This window comes from Hyperoodon ampullatus (genome assembly GCF_949752795.1).
Source record: "Hyperoodon ampullatus genome assembly, chromosome: 3".
Lineage (NCBI taxonomy): Eukaryota > Metazoa > Chordata > Mammalia > Artiodactyla > Ziphiidae > Hyperoodon > Hyperoodon ampullatus.
In genome coordinates, this window is record NC_136916.1 from 41,546,587 (window position 1) to 41,570,743 (window position 24,157).

The 24,157-nt window shown below is 42.4% G+C and overlaps 1 protein-coding gene across 1 annotated transcript in view; it reads right to left on the reverse strand.

Annotated features, from left to right (window-relative positions):
* AGBL1 (AGBL carboxypeptidase 1) overlaps window positions 1–24,157 on the reverse strand; it is a gene marked incomplete at both ends in the record, with an annotated part of 599,032 nt that overhangs the window by 408,460 nt on the left and 166,415 nt on the right. Inside the window, 7 exons of the mRNA XM_079699372.1 lie at window positions 618–704; window positions 936–1,019; window positions 2,765–3,345; window positions 4,394–4,510; window positions 10,331–10,398; window positions 11,364–11,529; window positions 23,314–23,522. Of these exons, the coding sequence (XP_079555498.1) occupies window positions 618–704; window positions 936–1,019; window positions 2,765–3,345; window positions 4,394–4,510; window positions 10,331–10,398; window positions 11,364–11,529; window positions 23,314–23,522 (1,312 nt within the window). The remainder of the gene's footprint in view (window positions 1–617; window positions 705–935; window positions 1,020–2,764; window positions 3,346–4,393; window positions 4,511–10,330; window positions 10,399–11,363; window positions 11,530–23,313; window positions 23,523–24,157) is intronic.

Consider the following 24,157-nt stretch of genomic DNA (forward strand, 5'->3'; position numbering starts at 1 on the left):
AGTTGGCACCATAGGGACACCCATGAGAACAATTCCAGGAAGTCTATGACCCTCCAATTGTCTGCTATGCCCACAATGCTCTCGCTAAAAAGTGATCATAAAAAATCCTCGCCTGTAAGTAGGTTTGTTTTCTGTCATTTGACTCTGTCACCCAGACCACAACTGATGAGTTTAGGATTCTACACTCTGGACAAAGGCAGATATAAAGAGAAAGACCTGAGTAAGGCCAGGAGCTTAGGCACGTCCTGGACTGCTCATTTTCCCACTAGGAGATTCCTAATCAGGTCTTCCCTCCTGGATTCTTGGAACATGATAAATGAAGAGAATAAATAATAAAAGCGGGAGCTGTAGGAAGAAGAAGCTGAGATAGCAAACAAGAAAGAGAAGGAGGCTGAGGAGGAATCTTAACATGCCTGCCTTTCCCTTCTCCATCCTAAACAGCTCCACTTGTATTTGTTATATGTAGGGCTTCCTTGAAATATTTCACGTACCAAAAAAAATGACTTACCACTCACCACGTCCCAAAAGGGGAAAACTTCGAAAATGTCTCCTTGGAGGGGGATACAAAACAGGGCTGAGCCATACTGAGTATGGCCCCTGCAGCTTTCCTTACTTACTCACGCACTTGGATGGCTTTGCGAAGATTTCCAGACTCAAACTTGGAGAAGAACCGTAAGCAGTCAGAAGTGGTGTCTTGCAAAGGCCTGTAATGAAATAGAGAACCTTTGAACATAGGACTTATTGCTATTCTTGGGCACAGTTTAACATTTCTTAGAGGTAAGCTTTCTCTTACAGATCTTTAACCCGAATTTTCACTGTGTTGATTTTAGGAGAAGGAATGGATTATTAACTTAAAATATTCTTATGCTCGTGCCATTAAAAGGATATTCTATACTCCCACCCCCCTCATTCCACTCATGTTCAAGACCACCTACCAAGGCTCATCTAGACTGAAGACAACTTTATTTATAATATCGCTTGGCTGGATGAGCCTCCGGACATCCTCAAATATTTTGATCCTGGAAAGGAAAATTGAAAACATTTTAAGGGTTGGCCCTCACTCCTTACCCCACTCATCCTATGGTCATGTGGGAAGGGCCTTGGGACTCATCAGAGAATTATGAAAGAAAAATGTAATCATGATCCAACCTTGAGCTGAATGAGTACAAAAAGCACCACCCCTCCTTCCTTTTCTTCTTTATCAAAAAATAAAACTACACTGAGCAGTAGGAATGTAGGAAGCAGTGATGCCAGATTTTCGTTTTAGGAGGATTCTCTACTCAAAGGAGTTTTGTCAAGAGCATTTGGGCTGAGGGACTTTGAAGCCTCTGGTTGTGTGAATAAGAGGGCCCTCTGCACTAAGACACTTTTGAAGGAGACATTAGGATTGCTGATGGTCTGGGAGGCTCCAATAAGCCTTTGAATTCTTGTGTCATTTATAGTCCTTGGTTCTGTTTGCTCCAGAAGACTATGGTCAATCTTCTCTCTGAGAAACACCAATATCTGGGAGACTTAAGTAAGAGGGAGGAAGAATACCTAAGGGATATTTCAGATTCCCTCCTTGAATTTCTGATCCAGGTCTCTGGGGCGGGGAGGGGTAGGAGAAGGGAGAGGGAAGGTCAAAATGAGGCCTAGACTCAGGGGAAAGATGTCCTGTCCAGTGGGGAGCTGTTGCTGGGCCAGCCCCTGTGGTGTGTCTCTCAGGAACTTGAGCATGGAGATAAGGTCAGAGGGGTGAGGTTAGAGATGTCAGCCAGGAGACCAAGTGGAAGCAGTTCTTGGGATCCACCATCAATTTGCTGATGAACTTGCTAACAGTTAAGAAAACTTACTGCTATGCACACTTTGCTCCATAGACTTAGTGTATGCATACTTAGTATATTTTCTGGGAAAATAGTTTTCTCCTTGAGTTCAGTAATTTTCTTTTTAATCTCGCTATGCCTATCCAAAGGCAAAGCTCCGTTTCATGCATCCTGGGAATAATCCATCACACAACATTTCTTCCCTGCAGGATGCATTTTTTTTTCCTTACAATCCTCAGTGATGCAGTAAAACTATTCCCCAAGCCAAGTCAGGTTCTATAAGGTTGGGACTGTGGGATGGAGGTCCACCACCTCCTCTCATTAACAAGAGATCAGATCCCAGTTCGCAGTAAATGAGAAAAGTGATCCCAAATAATCCATACTTGTTTTTTCCTGAGAACCTTCCCTTAAGGAATGATCCCAGTATTTGGAGAAACTGGATAATCTTTCCCTTTTGTAGGATTTGCAATGGATACAGGGTAAGGGGTTGCATTAGAATCGTCTAAGAAATTCTTTTTGTGGAAACACATGTCTACCACCACCCTATCCTTGGCTCTGAAATGTCCTAGTAGGGAGGCAAGTTTGTATATTTGGCGAAAATTTCCTTAAGGTTTTTTTTTTTTTTTGGTGGGGGGGTACGTGGGCCTCTCACTGTTGTGGCCTCTCCCTTTGCGGAGCACAGGCTCCGGACGTGCAGGCCCAGCAGCCATGGCTCACGGGCCCAGCTGCTCCGCAGCATGTGGGATCTTCCCGGACCGGGGCATGAACCCGTGTCCCCTGCATCAGCAGGCAGACTCTCAACCACTGCGCCACCGGGGAAGCCCTCCATAAGGCTTTTAACATGCTCCTGACTAATGCTCACTTTCCTGAAGATAACAGAATTATCTGTACAAATCATTCCACCTACAAAAGCACTAAAGAAGAAAAAATATATATAGCTCCCAAGTTAGTAGCACCATCACCTTTGGACTCCACATTTACGTTCCAACATGGACTGGGCAGAGAGAGGTGGACAATGCCCCCAGAAATCAGGAAATGCCATCACTGTGAAGTCAGACACAGATCTGGTTCTTCTAGCTTTGGCCATATAAAGATAGGGGTCATGGAAGGCGATATGCGTCCGATGTGTCTGCAGGAGCTTATCTATTAATTCAGCAGTTTCTCTAGGTCTAGTGGAATTGGAAAAGGAGGCACTTATCCTTGGGCAGGAAATCGCATCTATGTCCCAAGCATCCTCTTTGAAGGATGCCTGAACGTCTGAGATTTCACTTCCGGAAGAACCTATCCCAAGACCATTGGATTGTGCATTTCGGTATGGGTTCATTCCAGGTCCTTTTTCGGAGGTTAGATGTATGTTGGACCTCCCCATCTTCACTCTGCTCAGAAGGGAGGTCTGGACAGGGACTTCTCTTTCTTGTCCCCAGGAGATTTGGTCCTTATTCAAGCAAAGCCCTTTTGGGGAGGCAGCAGTCAGAATGTGGTGGTGACTGGCATACCGAGTCTCGTCAAAGTTCAAACCATCTCCAGGTTTGGACTCCAGTTCCTTCAGGTTAAAAGTGGAAAAGAATACGTCAGTGTTTCTTTCCAAGTAGAGAATACAATCTGATCCCTGTCCTCACTCTCTGGGCACAGAGCTAAGCATAAATCCTGTGCACTGGAAAACTTTTTCCAAAGTCAGTCAAGGAAAGACTAAGCTTCAAGAGTCAAAGAAATGGCAGAATCCTAGAAACGCACACTTGGAAGGGGCATTTGGTGGGTCTAGTATGAGTCTATGCAGTACATGAAAGCCTCCTACAACACCCCCAAACATTTACAGCCTGGTTGAATGACTCATTTACAGAAACTTCCCTGTATCCCAAGGTGGTTCCTTTTATTTGAGGATCATTCTGATTGTTTAAGAAAAATTCTTTTTTACTCGGAATTAAAATTTCCTTCCCTGAAACTTTTACCCACCAATGCCTTTCTGCTTTCTAGAGTGAAATACAATATGTCAGCTCCCTTCTATAAGTGACTTAGCGTGTACCCTTAGATAGGGCCAAATTCATGGTTTATTAAGAATCATAAGAAAATAATGGAGGTCCAAAAGCAGGTCTAAATTTTGGTGGGAGCAACAGCAGAAGAAGCAGCAGCAACCAACCACTGGATTAACATGACCAGGTATAAGGTGCTTGATTTGTTTCTGCTAACAACGAAACCCTAGAATCAGGCTGGTCACCTTCAGAAAGCCATCTCATACAACCATCCCACTCTCACAAGAGAACGATTAAATCACCATGAATTTTCACTTGCTTTCCCAGGACATGAGAGTAAGGCACCTTGCCCACCAGACAACAGGCAGCAATGTGAACCTTCATCCTACTTCCTTCCGAGGTGATGGGTGTCAGATTGTATTGATAGGACCCTTGCATGCATCCTATCTCTGCCACCTTCTCATATTTTTGTTTAGCCTTTTACTTCCCTCTCAGAAAGATCCCAGAAGCAGAATGCTAAAGATGAGCAATGCTTTCCATCTGGAGGCCAGTTTGGATGCCCAGGGTCTGCAAAGAACCCATTAGCATCACCGAGGAGTAGAACCACGGCATACATTCTACCTCAAAACTGCAGGAGAGCTCAAGACACATCGCCTCATATTGCATCAGTTCCTCTTCAGGTCGATCAAGACCAGGTTTGGAGCTCAGCTTGTTCACATCTGTTTCCAAGTCATCATCCTACAATGGCACATTCAAAAAATATGTTACAATCAGGAGAGCCATCCTGAGAAATATCGAGACAAGCTACAGATGGGACTTTTCAGAATCCTGGGACATGGTTTCCTTGCCTCCAAGTTATAGTGCTAGCCTAGTCAAGGATAATTTAATATGTAAGGTTGTATTTTTTAAATACTAAGAAAGATTATAATTTTTCTCAGTGTTCATGTTAGTATTTATCAGCCTTCATCATAAATAATTTACGTAAAATGAGATGAACTATGTAAACAATGAAGCACAATACCAAAGAATTGTTTTTATCTCATCACCACTGTCTTTGCCATAACTGTAACTGTTGTACCTATTCATCTATCTACCTATTTAGGTCACTCTTTTCACAAACGTTTAATGAGCCCCTACTATGAGTGGGCACTCTCCTAGGTACTAAAGACTCATTGATAATTGAACAGACCAAGGTCCATGATTCCATAGAACTTGCCTTCTAGTGAGAAAAGGAAGACAGTAAGAAAGCAAACAAATGAGCAAGGTAACTTCGAACAGTGATAAATGTCATGGGAAGAATGAGAGGTGGTGAAGTGATTGTGAGTGAGGCTGGGGTACAAAGAAGCTAAGGAGGTCCCTTTTTTTTTTCTTTTTTTTTGCGGTACACGCATCTCTCACTGTTGTGGCCTCTCCCATTGCGGAGCACAGGCTCTGGACGCGCAGGCTCAGCGGCCATGGTTCACGGGCCCAGCCGCTCCGCGGCATGTGGGATATTCCTGGACCAGGGCACGAACCCGTGTCCCCTGCATCGGCAGGCGGACTCTCAACCACTGAGCCACCAGGGAAGCCCGGAGGACACATTTTAACAATAACGGCCAAAAAGGCAAAGACTTGGGGGAAGAAATTACTAACAGAAAAAGAAAAAAAAAAAGCAACTTAAATTTGCTTACAGAAAGAAGGTGGCTGAATGTATACACTCATATACAAGAATTCATACATATAACTGAATCACTGTTGTATAGCAGAAATTAACACATTATAAATCAATTATACTTCAATAAAATAAATTAAAAAAAATTTTTTTAAGTAGAAAGTGGCTGATGCATAAAGAATAAGAGGAAGACTGTAGGAGTCAAGATTCCATACGCAGGGATGATGCTGAGCCTTCCAGGCTCTGGGGAGGAGGTCGTAACCTCCTACTATACCTGTATCCCTTTGTACATTTAAAAGTTTACCGAGGGCTTCCCTGGTGGCGCAGTGGTTGAGAGTCCGCCTGCCGATGCAGGGGACACGGGTTCATGCCCCGGTCCGGGAGGATCCCACATGCCACGGAGCGGCTGGGCCCGTGGGCCATGGCCGCTGGGCCTGCACGTCCGGGGCCTGTGCTCCGCAACGGGAGAGGCCACAGCAGTGAGAGTCCCGCGTACCGCAAAAAAATTTTTTTAAATTAAAAAAATAAAAGTTTACCGAGTCACCACCAGCCTTTTCTTCACTGGGATGAATAATACCAGACCTTTTATTTCTTCTAGATCATCATTTCATAATAGTTTAACAGTGATGGTGACTCTCCTCCAAACACTTCTGTATTTTTCAAAGGTTATAGAATGTTACAGAGAAAGGACATAGTTCCATCTCTTCATCTTTCTGTGCCTCTCCCAGATCAAGTTTCCCTAATAAAATGGGGGGGGGGAATCCACCCTATATTTTAGGAATCTATTTTGTTAGTTAAGGAAAAACCTGATAGTCCTGAAAGCCTGGCTTATTCTTCCTGAAATCAAATAAATGTGGAAAATAAATGTTATATTCCTGGGCTTCCTGGTGGCGCAGTGGTTAAGAATCCGCCTGCCAGTGCAGGGGACATGGGTTCGAGCCCTGGTCCGGGAATATACCACATGCCCCGGAGCAACTAAGTCTGTGCGCCACAACTACTGAGCCTGTGCTCTAGAGCCTGTGAGCCACAGCTACTGAAGCCCGCACACTTAGAACCTGTGCTCCTCAACAAGAGAAGCCACCACAATGAGAAGCTCGTGCACTGCAACGAAGAGTAGCCCCCGCTCACCGCAACTAGAGAAAGCCCGCACACAGCAACGAAGACCCAACGCAGCCAAAAAAATAAATAAGAGGGTTAACATAAATTTTTTTAAAAATCATTTAAAAAAATGTTATATTCCTGATTCAGGGGATAGAGTGCAATATTCCATCCATCTTCTGCAATTTTCCTCCAAGCTTTAAATTAAAAGAAATATAGATCCCATGAGGTTGATATAATGATATTTTCAGATACAGCGCATACCAGGCCCAAACTCCTTAGCCTGATATTGGAGATCCCAACACTTATCCTTTCCAGCTTCATCTGTCAGATCTTCCTTCCTTTCACCATCTCTGCTACAGCCTCAGCCATGCCCCAAGGTGGCACCAATAGAAATGCAACCTGCCAGGCATTGAGAAGCATCTCCCCACCAGCAAGTAAGGTTGGTACGTCTGGAATGAGGAGCGTCAGGTAACCCATGAGCTTCAGCCTATCTAGGTGACCTACTCAGCCCTAGAGCAGGTGTTAGCAAACTATAGCCCACTGCTTGTTTTCGTAAATAAAGTTTTATCGGATCACAGTCATGCCCATTCATTTATATACTGCCTGCGATGGCTTTCTCAGTATAACAGCAAAGTGGAGTACTTGTAACAGAGACCATCTCTGGTCCTCAAAGCTTGAATCTTGGCCTCTGAATCTCCAGGCACTCAAGCAGGTTGTCAACTACTTCTGTATTTTATAAATACCCTTTTAGAAATACCCTTATATTTATTTAGGAGTGGACCAGCTTCTCTGTCCTCACAGCAACCCAGAGAAGCTTCATCATTTAGGATTTTGGTACCCATCTAACCCAGATAACTCCCTCCCTCCTCAGGTTCGACCCTTCCAATATTGACTTTCCCCAGCCTTAGATTTGAGTTCAACACCCTTTTGAAGGTGCCAATTCAAACTCTGGTAGAGACAATCCCCAAGTTTACTAGACTGAATTCTTTGAAGATAAAAACTATGTCTTATTTGCTTTTGTATCACATTAACATCCCTAAGAACTTAGCATGCTGCCTCACATATGGATCATATCCAAGAAAATACCTGAAAGAAATAAAAAGTTTAAGAGGAGGAAAGGAGGGAAGAAAGCAAGGAAGAGCTTGAATTCACCCTTTCTGTCCTCCTCTTCTTCAGAGTCTGTCCAAATCTAATGTTTGTGTTCATTAAGAAAAAAACAAACAAACATGGACAACCTCTAGTCTATATACGTTGTAAGTTTCTTTCCTTATGATGACATTCACAGTTTTCAATCAAAGAACAGCACCCAACTATACACTCTCAAGACGCTTTACAGATATAAGTTCCTTTTAATCATTCTTTCTAAGAGGCTTCTCCCAATTGTTAACTAAGATTTTCAAAGGAAAAGGCCACAAGTTAAAGGCCTGCGTCCATTCTCTGACCAGAAATAAATACTCTTGGCTTCTTGCCCACATAACTTGCAGCAAATGCTGTTGGGTTCTCCAAGGGAAAACCCGGTTCCCTGTCTCCTGCTATACCCCAGAATCAAGCCCTTACTCTGATGTTCCTCTGTTTCTCTATAAGGCATGCTCGCACACTTACTTCTCACCTTCTCCTCAGCTCGAAGGCTCTTGACGAATTATTTCCAGGCCCTCACGTATTTGTCTTATGCTTCCTTCCCAGCTGGATTGATTTATTTGTTTAGATTCCTCTCCACCCCAACCCACCATCACCTGCAGAGTGGGGGTAAGGAGACGGTCTGAAAGCTCTCCCCCGACCCCATGCTGTGTGAAGTCGAGCACCAGCCTGCAGCTTGTCCCTCCACATCAGATACAAGAGGTGACTGATGCTACACATCAAACATTCAGTTATCAAAGAGCCAGCAAGAGGGGTGGGAAAGTGGCATTGACGAATGACTGCACCAGCACAGTATTATTCAAATAATTCAGCACGTTCTCCATAGGCCTGCATCGGCAAGTCACAGCAAAGAGCCAATTTGCTACTGATGACTTCAGAAATGATTCTATTTATCAACAAAACCCTGAGCACACCAGAATAGCAACAGCAGCCTTAACCTAGAGACCTGGCTAAGAGGTAGTCCCTCTATGTCTGCTACTACCATTAGCAAGGTGAGTGATTATTATGACAGAGAACGCAAAAAGTCTCTTTCTCCCTAGGCAGATGTGTAGATGGAATGGTATGTAAAAAGAAAGGAAGAGAGGGAGGGGGAGAGGAGGATGGATGGATGGATAGTAGATAGATAAATAGACAAGTAGATAGATAGATAGACAGGTAGATTTTTTAATCCAGATTTCATCTCCAGGAATGTCATAAAAGGTAGCATTTACTTCTCAGTCTTATTTTGCAGATGTCAAAACTAAGGAACTATAACTTGAAGGGACTTGTCCAAGTCGATGTCCACCAACAGAGATGGAGACAGAATTATAGCTCATAGATAAATTATCATTATTCTAGAGCAGTGGTTCTTAACCACAGGGTGATTTTTGCCCCGCAGGGATATTTGGCAAGTCCTAGAGATAGTTTTGATTCATGGCTGGGGGGCAAAGGGGTGGATGTCACCAGCATCTTGTGGATTGAGGTCAGGACTGCTGCTAAACATCATATAATGCACAGGACAACCCCCCATGACAAAGAATTATCCAGCCAAAATGCCAAGGTTTAGAAACCTTTTTCTAGAAATGCTGTCAGTAAACTATGCCCCACTGTCTGCTTTTGTGGAACACGGTCATGCCCTATTGTTTACACATTGTCTATGGCTGCTTTTGTGCTACACCATCAAAGTTGAGTTGTTGTGACAGAAACTGTATGGTCCACAAAGCGTAGAGTAATGATTATCTGACCTTTCATAGAGAGTTGGCTTATCTCCATTCTATAGCATAGGTTATTATTGATAGAGACTAAAAGGCACTACTTCCTTGCTGGCCAGGATACGTGCCATACAACCCAAAGGAGCACAGTTCACATACTCCAGGGTAAATGGAATTGTACAACGCAGTGGTCCTGTGTATAGATTGGGTAGATAAGAAGAGTGACTTACAAAGACAGTGGAGATCTACTAGAAAAAGTTTCCTAGGAAGTCTTTCCATGGTCTCTTTGCCTGAGTATCCTTCACATTCATTAAATACACCAACCCTAAATGTCTACCTCAGGCTTATCCTGATGGAATATTAGTGCCTTGATAATAGATAGCCTCTGACTTGACGATGGGATTGTACTGGGCCTACCAAGACAAAAATGACAACTTGGAAATCAGTAACAGTAGCCATCATTTAGTGAGCATCAGTATCTGCCAGGACTTAAAGTGGAAACGCAAAAGTCCATCCTTAAAATTTACCCTGGGCGGGATTTCCCTGGTGGCACAGTGGTTAAGAACCTGCCTGCCAATCCAGGGGACATGGCCCGGGAAGATCTCACATGCCGTGGAGCAACTAAGCCCATGCACCACAACTACTGAGCCTGCACTCTAGAACCCGCGAGCCACAACTACTGAGCCTGCATGCCACAATTACTGAAGCTCGCGTGCCTAGAGCCCGTGCTCTGCAACAAGAGAAGCCACCACAATGAGAAGTCCATGCACCACAATGAAGAGTAGCCCCCGCTCACTGCAATTAGAGAAAGCCCACGGGCAGCAACAAAGACCCAAAGCAACCAAAAATAAATAAATAAATAAATAAAAAATTCTAAAAAAAATTTTACCCTGGGCTTAGCTGAACATAGAAAGGGACATTTTCCTTTGTAGAATTATGAATGTAGAGATCATTAGAAGCAAGGGCTAGTGTACCTACTTCCTCTTTCACATCTTCAGAATCTGAGTCTTTGTCCTCTTCTTCGTCTCCATCATCTTCAAAATCTTCTGAGTGGGAAAAAAAAAAAACAGAGGTGAAATGGATGAGGCTTCCCCTTTGCCTTGGATTGAGATTCTTGCCACCCAATGCTTAGTACTTCCCACAAGTAAGGGGCCATTATTAAGTGTACAGGATCCCAACACACGCTTACACTTATCAGATGTGTAAATCATGCGCACATAGGTACGTGAGAGCACTATATCATGATGTCTAAACTGCTGTCCCACACTGAATGCAAAATGAGTGCAGAATAAAATGACACATGAATACCATTCTGGCTTCCTTCACCCAATGTAGAAGTATTTACGCAACTAACATTGCCAGAGTTTAGTGATCACATAGATGCCAAAGCTGTTGTAATGTAGACAGCACTTTGATTGATTCCCTAATTTTAATACGAAGGAACTGATTTAAAACAAAAGTCCACAGAAAGCACCCAGTGTCATTGTGACAAGATGATGCCTATGGAAAATCTGTTCCCTGGAAGGAGGACAAGGTTGAAAAGCACTAGTATCTTCTGACAACAAAACCTTCTCGGAGATTGGATAATCATACTTTCAAGTATTCTAAAATGACTTGCATGGGGTAGCAAAACAGCAAAAGTTTGATTTCAATTTCATCCTGAGGGCAAATTAATTCCAGAACCAGTCTGTATGGTGGAGGGACTCCACCATGGGATTGCAAATAGATTTTTTAAAATCAGCTGAGATGACTCTACAGGCATTCCATAGCTACCAGGCAAAGTGCCAACAGTTAATAATTAAGGACAAAATTAATAAGCTTGGTATTATGAAAAACTAGCTTTCTCATACATGTCTCTAATTACTTATTAGATAATCACAGTTGATCTGTTAAAAAAATTGTTTCTACTTTCATCCACATTCCTCTGGAATATTATCCAAATGCGAAAGTTCATCATAAAGCTCATAACTATGAGCAAAATAAGTACAGAAGAACTACCCACATACTTTACCTTCAGTTAGAACACGTGGAGGTTCAGAGGTGGTGCTCCCAGGGGCTGGGAAGGAATAAGCACTGCTGGCTGTGACCAAGGGAAGTGGACTCTTAGGGTAGCATTGCCTCAGGATCTGAAGCACAAGGGAGATGACAGGCTCCAGACTTTTGTCATCCAGGCAGTTCTGAACAAAGAGAAGATCATATCAGACACTGACATCTTGTGTGGAGTCCCTTTGCTATAATGTTATTTTAAGTAATGGATTACACGCAGCCTAAATGGACAGTAATAGCGTTAATGTAGAACTTCTAATCTGAACATTCTAATGTAGAATTTTGTCTAACACAGGATCTGCTTTGGTCCAGTGTGTAATCTACATTTTTATTTCTCTTTTACAGCTAATATATTACTGGAATGAATTTAGTCTGAAAATAGACTTCAGAGACTTTCAAGGGATGCTGCACCTAAGGTAAAACATTGTCCAGAATAGCTGAGGGAAGAGGAGGTAATGGCATCTTCCTTCAACCATCCATGTGTTGTTGTGAATTATTGCCTAAATTAGAGAATGAGTAGCTAAATTGATAGAAGTCTTACTTTTCTCTTTTAGCTATGATCTGAAGAGAAAAATATCAAGGAAAAAGATAAAATATGAAATCAGAAGAAAGACTAAGAGAATCCCAAGTACCTAAATCAAATAACATGCTTCTTCTCAAAGCCCACAGTGGTGATCTCTCTTGGTATCTACACAAAGCAAAGAAAAATTGGGTTTGCAGATGTAACATTTTGATACTGATGGAACATGACAAGACCCTTCTTTTCAGACACTGTGAAAAATGTAAGAACAAGTTTACTAAATTGAGAGACAGAGAGTTGGGAGTAGTCAGTATGTCTTTGGCAAAAATATGGCCATTTTCTGCAGTCTCTTAGTAAATGTTTTGTCTACTGACTTGATACAGAAAGTTGACTAATGTAAGCCTCCAGTTTGGTATTCCTAAGGGGTTTCCACTAAGCTCTAAGGCCAAGAAGTCATAGTAGGAGATATGGAGGATGCTTAGAACATGCCACAGGGCAGTGACTGTCTACAATTATGCCATGCATGGTACCTCCAGGCCCACATTATGGGCTGCTCCACAGGAAAGAACATGGAGGAAAAACATTTCATAAAATTTAAGCCATGGATTCAAGCTACCCAAATGACTCCAAAGTAAAAAAAATGTAAGCCAACTTTCAAAACAGAAATTTCTTAATAAAATCAACAATGCTATTTCCGAGGAGGAGCTTCAAAATGGTGGAAGAGTAAGACGCAGAGATCACCTTCCTCCCCACAAATACATCAGAAATACATCTACACGTGGAACAGCTCCTACAGAACACCTACTGAACGCTGGCAGAAGAACTCAGACCTCCCAAAAGGCAAGAAACTCCCCACGTACCTGGGTAGGGCAAAAGAATAAAGAAAACAGAAGAATAGGGACGGGACCTGCACCAGTGGGAGGGAGCTGTGAAGGAGGAAAGGTTTCCACACACTAGGAAGCCCCTTCGCGGGCGGAGACTGCGGGTGGCGGAGGGGGGAAGCTTCGGAGCCGTGGAGGAGGGCGCAGCCAATAGGGGTGCAGAGGGCAAAGCGGAGAGATTCCCGCACAAAGGATCAGTGCCGACCAGCACTCACCAGCCTGAGAGGCTTGTCTGCTCCTCTTCTGGGGCGGGCGGGGGCAGGGAGCTGAAGCTCCGGCTTCGGAGGTCAGATCCCAGGGAGAGGACTGGGGTTCGCTGCATGAACAGCCTGAAGGGGGCTAGTGTGCCACAGCTAGCCGGGAGGGAATCCGGGAAAAGGTCTGGAGCTGCCAAAGACGCAAGAGACTTTTTCTTGCCTCTTTATTTCTTGGTGCGCGAGGAGAGGGGATTAAGAGCGCTGTTTAAAGGAGCTCCACAGATGGGTGTGAGCCACGGCTAACAGCACAGACACCAGAGACGGACTTGAGATGCTAAGGCTGCTGTTGCCGCCACCAAGAAGCCTGTGTGCGAGCACAGGTCACTCTCCACACCTCCCCTCCGGGGAGCCTGTGCAGCCCGCCACTGCCAGTGTCCTGTGATCCAGGGACAACTTCCCCAGGAGAATGCACGGCGCGCCTCAGGCTGGTGCAACGTCATGCCAGCCTCTGCCGCCGCAGGCTCGCCCCACATTCCGTACCCTTGCCTCCCCCCACGGCTGGAGTGAGCCAGAGCCCCCGAATCAGCTGCTCCTTTAACCCTGTCCTGTCTGAGCGAAGAAAAGACGCCCTTAGGCGACCTACACACAGAGGCGGGGACAAATCCAAAGCTGAAGCCTGGGAGCTGTGCGAACAAAGAAGAGAAAGGGAAATCTCTCCCAGCAGCCTCGGCATCAGCAGATTAAATATTCACAATCAACTTGATGTACCCTGCATCTCTGGAATACCTGAATAGACAACAAATCACCCCAAATTGAGGCAGTGGACTTTGGGAGCCATGATATATATATATATATATATATATATATATATATATATTTTTTTTTTTTTTTACTTTTTCTATTTTTCTGAGTGTGTATGTGTATGCTTCTGTGTGTGAATTTGTCACTATAGCTTTGCTTTTACCATTTGTCCTAGGGTTCTGTCTGTCCATTTTTTTTTTTTTTTTTTTTTGCGGTACGCGGGCCTCTCACTGTTGTGGTCTCTCCCGTTGCGGAGCACAGGCTCCGGATGCGCAGGCTCAGCGGCCATGGCTCACGGGCCCAGCCGCTCCGCAGCATATGGGATCCTCCCAAACCGGGGCACGAACCCGTATCCCCTGCATCGGCAGGCGGACTCTCAACCACTGCGCCACCAGGGAGGCCCTGTCTGTCCATTTTTTGGTGTGTGTGTGTGTGTGTTTTGGTATACTTTTTGGTGCTTGTTATCATTGGTGGATTTGTTTTTTGGTTTGGTTGCTCTCTTCTTTCTTTTTAATTATTTTAAAATTTTTTTTCTTATTTTTAATATTTCTTATTTTTTATTTTAATAACTTTCTTTTACTTTATTTTATTTTATTTTTTCTTTCTTTCTTTCTCTTTTTCTCCCTTTTATTCTGAGCAGTGTGGATGACAGGGTCTTGGTGTTCCGGCCGGGCATCAGGCCTGTGCCTCTGAGGTGGGAGAGCCGAGTTCAGGACATTGGTCCAGCAAAGACCTCCCAGCTCCACATGATATCAAATGGCGAAGATCTCCAAGAGATCTCCATCTCAACACCAAGACCCAGCTCCACTCAATGACCAGCAAGCAACAGTGCTGTACACCCTATGCCAAACAACAAGCAAGACAGGACCACAACCCCACACATTAGCAGAGAGGCGGCCTAAAATCATAATAAGGTCACAGACACACCAAAACACACCACCAGATGCAGACCTGCCCACCAGAAAAGCAAGATACAGCCTCATCCACCAGAACACAGGCACTAGTCCCCTCCACCAGGAAGCCTACACAACCAACTGAACCAACCTTACCCACTGGGGGCAGACACCAAAAACAACGGGAACTATGAAACTGAAGCCTGTGAGAAGGAAACCCGAAACATAGTAAGTTAAGCAAAATAAGAAGACAAAGAAACACACAGCAGATGAAGGAGCAAGATAAAACCCCCCCAGACCTAACAACTGAAGAGGAAATAGGCAGCCTACTGGAAAAGGAATTCAGAATAAGGATAGTAAAGATAATCCAACATTGTGGCAATAGAATGGAGAAAATACAAGAAACGTTTAAAAAGGAACTAGAAGAACTAAAGAGCAAACAAACAATCATGAACAACACAATAAGTGAAACTAAAAATTCTCTAGAAGGGATCAACAGCAGAATAACTTAGGCAGAAGTATGGATAAGTGACCTGGAAGATAAAATAGTGGAAATAACTACTGCAGAGCAGAATAAAGAAAAAAGAATGAAAAGAATTGACGACAATCTCAGAGACCTCTGGGACAACATTAAAGGCACCAACATTCAAATTATATGGGTCCCAGAAGAAGAAGAGAAAATAAAGGGACTAGACTGTGAAAATATTTGAACAGATTATAGTTGAAAACTTCCCTAATATGGGAAAGGAAATAATTAATCAAGTCCAGGAAGCACAGAGAGTCCCATACAGGTTAAATCCAAGGAGAAACATGCCAAGACACATATTAATCAAACCTGCAAAAATTAAATACAAGGAAAAAATATTAAAAGCAGCAAGGGAAAAATAACATACAAGGGAATCCTCATAAGGTTAACAGCTGATCTTTCATCAGAAACTCTGCAAGCCCAAAGGGAGTGGCACGACATAATTAAAGCGATGAAAGGGAAAAACCTACAACCATGATTACACTACCTGGCAAGGATGTCATTCAGATTCAAAGGAGAAATTAAAACCTTTACAGACAAGCAAAAGCTATGAGAATTCAGCAGCACAAAACCAGCATTACAGCAAATGCTAAAGGAACTTCTAGAGGCAAGAAACACAAGAAAAGGAAAAGACCTACAAAAACAACCCCAAGAAAATGGTAAAAGGAACATACATATAGGTAACTACCTAAAATGTAAACGGATTAAATGCTCAACCAAAAGACATAGAATGGCTGAATGGATACAAAAACAAGACCCATATATATGCTGTCTACAAGAGACCCACTTCAGACCTAGGGTCACATACAGATGGAAAGTGAGGGGATGGAAAAAGATATTCCATGTAAAAGAAAATCAAAAGAAAGCTGGAGTAGCAATTCTCATATAAGACTAAATAGACTTTAAAACAAAGACAATTACAAGAGACAAAGAAGGACACTACATAATGACCAAGGGATCAGTCCAAAAAGAAGACATAAAAATTGTAAATATTTCTGCACCCAACATAGGAGCACCTCAATACATAAGGCAAATACTAACAGCCATAAAAGGGGAAATGGACAGTAACACAATCACATTAGGGGACTTTAGCATCCCACTATCACCAATGGACAGATCATCCAAAATGAAAATAAATAAGGAAACACAGGCTTTAAATGATACATAAAACAAGATGGACTTAATTGATATTTATAGGACATTACATCCAAAAACAACAGAATACACTTTCTTCTCAAGTGCTCATGGAACATTCTCCAGGATAGATCATATCTTGGGTCACAAATCAAGCCTTGGTAAATTTAAGAAAATTAAAATCGTATCAAGTATCTTTTCTGACCACAATGGTATGAGAGTAGATATCAATTACAGGAAAAAATCTGTACAAAGTACAAACACATGGAGGCTAAACAATACAGTACTTAATAACCAAGAGATCACTGAAACGATCAAAGAGGAAATCAAAAAAAACCTAGAAACAAATGACAATGAAAACACGACAACCCAAAACCTATGGGATGAAGCAAAAGCAGTTCTAAGAGGGAAGTTTAGAGCAATACAATCCTACCTTAAGAAACAAGAAACATCTCAAATAAACCACCTAACCTAACGCCTAAAGCAATTAGAGAAAGAAGAACAAAAAAACCCCAGAGTTAGCAGAAGGAAAGAAATCAAAAAGATCAGATCAGAAAAAGAAATGAAGGAAACAATAGCAAAGGTCAATAAAACTAAAAGCTGGTTCTTTGAGAATATAAACAAAATTGATAAACCATTAGCCAGACTCATCAAGAAAAAAAGGTAGAAGACTCAAATCAATAAAATTAGAAATGAAAAAGGAGAAGTAACAACTGACACTGCAGAAATACAAAGGATCATGAGAGATTACTATAAGCAACTATATGCCGATAAAATGGACAACCTGGAAGAAATGGACAAATTCTTAGAAATGCACAACCTTCCAAGACTGAACCAGGAAGAAATAGAAAATATAAACAGACCAATGACAAGCAGATTAAAAATCTTCCACAAACAAAAGCCCAGGACCAGATGGCTTCACAGGCAAATTCTATCAAACATTTAGAGAAGAGTTAACACCTATGCTTCTCAAGCTCTTCCAAAATATAGCAGAGGGAGGAACACTCCCAAACTCATTCTACGAGGCTACCATCACCCTGATACCAAAACCAGACAAAGATGTCACAAAGAAAGAAAACTACAGGCCAATATCACTGATGAACACAGATGCAAAAATCCTCAACAAAATACTACCCAACAGAACCAAACAGCACATTAAAAGGATCATACACCATGATCAAGTGAGGTTTATCCCACTAATGCAAGGATTCTTCAATATACACAAATAAATCAATGTGATACACCATATTAATAAATTGAAGAATAAAAACCACATGATCATCTCTATACATGCAGAAAAAGCTTTTGACAAAATTCAACATCCATTTATGATAAAAACCCTCCAGAAAGTAGGCAGAGAGGGAACTTACCTCAACATAATAAAGGCCATATATGACAAACCCACAGCCAACATCGTCCTCAATGGTGAAAAACTGAAACCATTTCCTCTAAGATCAGAAAGAAGACAAGGTTGCCCACTCTCACCACTCTTATTCAGCATAGTTTTGGAAGTGTTAGCCACAGCAATCAGAGAAGAAAAGCAAAGAAAAGGAATCCAAACCGGAAAAGAAGAAGTAAAGCTGTCACTGTTTGCAGATGACATGATACTCTACATAAAGAGTCCTAAAGATGCTACCAGAAAACTACTAGAGCTAATCAATGAATGTGGTAAAGTAGCAGGATACAAAATTAATGCACAGAAATCTCTTGCATTCCTATACACTAATGATGAAAAATCTGAAAGAGAAATTAAGAAAACACTCCCATTTACCATTGCAACAAAAAGAATAAAACACCTAGGAATAAACCTACCTAAGGAGACAAAAGACCTGTATGCAGAAAGCTATAAGACACTGATGAAAGAAATTAAAGATGATACAAACAGATGGAGAGATATACCATATTCTTGGACTGGAAGAATCAACATTGTGAAAATGACTATACTATCCAAAGCAATCTACAGATTCAGTGCAATCCCTATCAAACTACCACTGGCAGTTTTCACAGAACTAGAACAAAAAATTTCACAATTTGTATGGAAACACAAAAAAACCCAAATAGCCAAAGTAATCTTGGGAAAGAAAAACGGATCTGGAAGAATCTGGCTCCGTGACTTCACACTATACTACAAAGCTACAGGTATCAAGATAGTATGGTACTGGCAGAAAAACAGAAATATAAATCAATGGAACAGGATGAAAGCCCAGAGATAAACCCATGTACATATGGTCACCTTATTTTTGATAAAGGAGGCCAGAATATACAATGGAGAAAAGACAGCCTCTAAGTAATGCTAGGAAAACAGGACATCTATGTGTGAAAGAATGAAATTAGAACACTCCCTAACACCATACACAAAAATAAACTCAAAATGGATTAAAGACCTCAATGTAAGGCCAGACACTGTAAAACTCTTAGAGGAAAACATAGGCAGAACACTCTATGACATAAATCACAGCAAGATCCTTTTTGACCCACCTCCTAGAGAAATGGAAATAAAAGCAAAAATAAACAAATGGGACCTAATGAAACTTTAAAGCTTTTGCACACCAAAGGAAACCATAAGCAAGATGAAAGGACAGCCCTCAGAATGGGAGAAAATATTTGCAAATGAAGCAACTGACAAACGATCAATCTCCAAAATTGACAAGCAGCTCATGAAGCTCAATATCAAAAAAACAAACAACCCATCCAAAAATGGGCAGGAGACCTAAGTAGATGTTTCTCCAAAGAAGATATACAGATTGCCAACAAACACATGAAAGAATGCTCAATGTCATTAATCACTAGAGAAATGCAAATCAAAACTACAATGAGATATCACCTCACTCCTGTCAGAACGGCCATCATCAAAAAATCTACAAACAGGGCTACCCTGGTGGCGCAGTGGTTGAGAGTCCGCCTGCTGATGCAAGGGACACGGGTTCGTGCCCCGGTCCGGGAGGATTCCGCATGCCGCAGAGCGGCTGGGCCCGTGGGCCATGGCCGCTGAGCCTGCGTGTCCGGAAACTGTGCTCTGCGGCGGGAGAGGCTGCAGCGGTGACGGGTCTGCGTACCACAAAAAAAAAAAAAAAAAAAAAATCCACAAAAAACTAAAAATAGAACTACCATACGACCCAGCAATCCCACTCCTGGGCATATACCCTAATAAAACCATAATTCAAAGAGAATCATGTATCACAATGTTCATTGCAGCTTCATTTACAATAGCCAGGACATGGAAGCAACCTAAGTGTCCACCGACCGATGAATGGCTAAAGAAGATGTGGCTCATATATACAATGGAATATTAATCAGCCATAAAAAGAAACGAAATTGAGTTATTTGTAGTGAGGTGGATGCACCTAGAATCTGTCATACAGAGTGAAGTAAGTGAGAAAGAGAAAAACAAATACTGTATGCTAACACATATATATGGAATCTAAAAAAAAAAAAAAGAACGGTCATGAAGAACCTAGGGGCAGGATGGAAATAAAGATGCAGACCTACTAAGAATGGACTTGAGGATATGGGGAGGGGGAAGGGTAAGCTGGGACAAAGTAAGAGAGTGTCATGTACATATATACACTACCAAATGTAAAACCGATAGCTAGTGGGAAGAAGCCAAATAGCACAGGGAGATCAGCTCGGTGTTTTGTGACCACCTAGAGGGGTGGGATAGGGAGGGTGGGAGGGAGGGAGACGGAAGAGGGAAGAGATATGGGCATAGATGTATATGTATTCACTTTGTTATAAAGCAGAAACTAACACCATCGTAAAGCAATTATAGTCCAATAAAGATGTTAAAAATAAATAAATGTTATTATTAAAACAGGAAAATAAATATGTTACTTAGCCCCCTCCTCCCCCCAGAAAAGAATGTTATTTCCCCTTCCATGTACTCAAATAATACCAATCAGGTATCCTGAACCAACAGCAGGAAGCACTCTCCAAGGAAAATAAATTCCTTGAGGCTATTTTATCGCTGGGACTGGTCAAATAGTTTTAAGTGCTTACTGAAAAGTATGAGTATTGGAAAAAGAGAGAACTGAGCATGGAGGATGAAGAATGGTAAGGTAGATGACTGATCAGAGATAATGCTCTAAGCTTCAACCTTAGGAGGTAGTGAGCCAAGTCCAAGCCAGGGAACTCAGTCAAAACTGCCAGCATTTTGGAAGCCAGGTCTGTCTATGATTGCCATTGGTACTATTGCTGATGATGGTAACAGTGTAATGTTTTACTTGGTGTGGGATTATTATGCATTATAGACAATCTGATCCTCTGAACGTTTAAAGGATGCTCAGAGGATCTGTGCAAGGCTGTGGGACCCAGGAAACAAAGAGGTGGGGTTACTGAGAGAGAATCATGGCAAGCAGTGGCCTCAGCAGGAAGGCAAAGAACAATATGATGGGCGAAGTCTGTGGGAAGGACTCAAAAACAGTTCTTTCTCAGTCACTCTCATGCCCAGTAGGCTTGCAATTACACCACAAGCACCGATAAAAACAGTAAAGGACAGTGGTTTTCAAAGTGTGACCCAGACCAGCAGTATCAACATCACTTAGGAATTTGTTAGAAACACAACTTCTCAGGATCATCCCAGACCTACTGAATCAGAAACTCTGAGGATGGGGCCCTTGCAGCCATGTAGGTGGCTTTGATCACAGTTAACTTAGAGAACCTCTGGTCCAGTGGACAGAAATACGGACTGTTGAATGAGACCATCAGTTTCAAATCCTTTGAAATGTTGAAATCAGAAAGTCTGCATGAACTGCTATGCCAGCCCTAAGCCATAGTAAGCATTCAAGACAAATCTCATTCCCTCGTCCTCTTCCTCCTCCTCCTTTATTTTCTTCTTCTTCCTCCTCTTCTCCTTCATTTTCATTGTCATCTCCATCAGTTGCAGCAGCAGCAGCAGCAGCAGCAGCAGCAGCAGCAGCAGCAGCAGCAGCAGAAGCAGCATAATTTGCAGTAGCTACTGAAATGACATCACTAGATCCAAGGTTCCCCATTTGGCCATCCTGTGACTTACGCATCTTCTCTGGCAGGAGAGGGGAGAGAATGGATGGGCAGCTCTAACTCCAGAACAGCTGCAAGGGCATCTGTGCTCAGAGCACTCAGCCCAGGTGCTGGGAAGCTTTTCAGGCAGGAGAAACCTGGCCACCAAGTGCAGATTCTGCCTCTGCTCACATCCTGCTTCCATTCCCAACAGTAATTGGAGGCTGGGAGCTCATTATAAATTTGCTTAATTGAGCAGTTGAGGTCTTTATTGTCCTGCTGAGAAACTGCTTCTAAAAGCCTGCTTCTGGGCTCACAGCCCCTTTCATGCCTGTGCTTCACTTGGTATTTTCTCCACTCTCTTCTTGTCATAGACCTGTACCTCTGGGATCACCATCTTTTCCCTGTATTACTCTTTTAATTGTTTTTTTTTTTTTTAATGCAGATCAGAAAAATAGTCAATAATGCAGAGGGCAGGGGGCAGAGGAGCTGGCTAAAGCACACGAGCCAGAGTTGGGGGATTCTAGGCATCAGCAATACGGGGGGAGTTTCACAAAGGCTGGGAGAGATTCAAGATTTGGGGGACACAGGCTTACAAAGGATGGTGAAGCTTGAAAAAATTCAAAGCACTTCCTCATCCAGAGGAATAGAATGGAAAATGTAGCTATTTCATGACCGAGAAGCTCTGAAAGCTGTAATGATGGAGAGAAACCCAGAGGCGACAGCAGACAGAAAATTAGATATTGGTTTGCAGTGCAGTATTATGTTATTGTTTAGAGGAGGGGAAAAAAGCTTTTTAAAAAAAATGGTTAGTCTACAGATGCCGTGGTTGGAAAACGGCACTCTCGTTGACCGCTTCATTACCTCAGATGTACTCAGGTACAGAGAAATTGGAGAGTGTCCAGAGAGAAGCAACGAGACCAATGAAAGTAGTACAGAGACTGACTAATACGAAGACAGCAAGGAACATGATGTGTGTGAAACACGGCTGCCTTGGCCCCAGGAGAGGTTTGGTGAGCAGATGATGGGTATTTGGGAGATACTCACATCATCCATGGAGAACGTATAGGTAGCCTCGCATGATGGTGTTTAAATTAGCCCTAATCAAGTGAAATTAAGGAATTTATTATTTGGTTGAAATCCAGGAAACCCTAGACACTTATTCCACTGGAGTGCAGGTAAGTGACAGTCCTTATAGGTGCTACTCCCTTTGCCTGGGATGCTCTTCCTCTTAAACTTGGCATGACAGACTCCTTCAATAATTCAGGTCTCAGCTTAGGTGTCACCTGCTCAGAGAAGACTTGACCTCTCTAAGAGAAGGTCAAGTCTCCCTGCATATGTAAAAGTCACTGTAGACCTGTGCCCTTCCTCTGTTGATTTCACAGAGCAATATGAAATTATCTTCCAGATTGAATTCTTTGCTTCCTTAGTGTCCAACTCTCTGGTGGAATGCTTGCCCCAAAAGATCAGGGGTCTCGTCTATCATATTCACCACTAGGTCCCCAAAACTAATCATTATTCCAATAACCACTCACACTCATAAAGCAGTTAAGTCATGGCAAGAACCCTGCTAACACAGACATGTCTATGTTAACTTATTCAGGCCACGCAAAAACCTAGATTTTATCATTTCTATTTTTTTTAAGAAGAAGAAACTTGAGTCCCAGAGAAGGTGGGTGACTTCTCTAAAGTTGCACAGCTATAGGTGCTAGGGCTGGGATCTGAAGCCAGGTTCTCTAGCTTGAAAATCAACACTCTTAATCACTGCACTACCCAGTGTGTACCCAACTAATACGTATTGGATAAATGAGTCAATCAGTACACGAGTGAGTGAAGGAATGAGGATTTGAGTCCAAAACATCTGCCCAGAGCAGGAAGCAAGAAACGTATTGAGGTTTCCCAACTTTAGTGAAGGTGAGTCCTAAATGACGGCCTTCAGGAATCATCCAGATGTCATCCAACTGCAAAGATAATCCCCATGCTGATTACCTGTGTGGTGCTGAAAAGGATCTCCATGCCCTGAGCTGCCAGGAAGGCCTCCCTGCCAGACCGGAGGTTGGCAATATGCCTGAGGCAAAGCAGAAGCGCCCTGCGGATCAGCACGTAGGAATTGGTCGTGTCATGGCTGTGCCAGTCCTGATGCAGCCTGAGCAAGATGGTGACATAGCCTCTGTTCACTGCCCTGCGGCTGTTAGACTCTGAAACCAATGGGAAAAGACAATGTCAATCACAGGCTGGCCATACCTGCCTGAGGATGTCCCAGTGTACCTCCCACAAGATACTAATTCATCATAAAGGGAATGAAAATAACTTTCCATTGGAGAAAACTGGCAGATATCACCTTCATCAAGTGACCAAAGTCGACATCAGCAGATAAGATGCCCTGAGAAAGACACACCATCACTTTAGCATCACTTAAGCACCACTTTAGCATCCTTTCAGCATCACTTCTATGATTTTCCTGCCCCAAAATGCATAACCTAAATGTTACTACGAGGAAAATCAGCAAACCCAAAATGAGGGACATGATGCAAAATATCCAATCTATAATTTTCAAAAATGTCAAGGTCATGAAAAAAAAAAAAAAAACAAAACAGGAATTGAGCTAACAGAGACTAAAAAGACATGGCATGTCAGTATGGTATATAATTATAATTTAGATCCTGGACCAGAAAACAATTTTTTTTCTTTTGCTACATAAGGCATTAGTGACGCAATTGGTAAAATATGAATAGTGTTTAGATTAACCCATAGTATTGTATAAATGTTTATTGTCAGATTTTGATAAACTATTAAATGTTTACATAAGTGAATATTCTTGTTTTTATGAAAA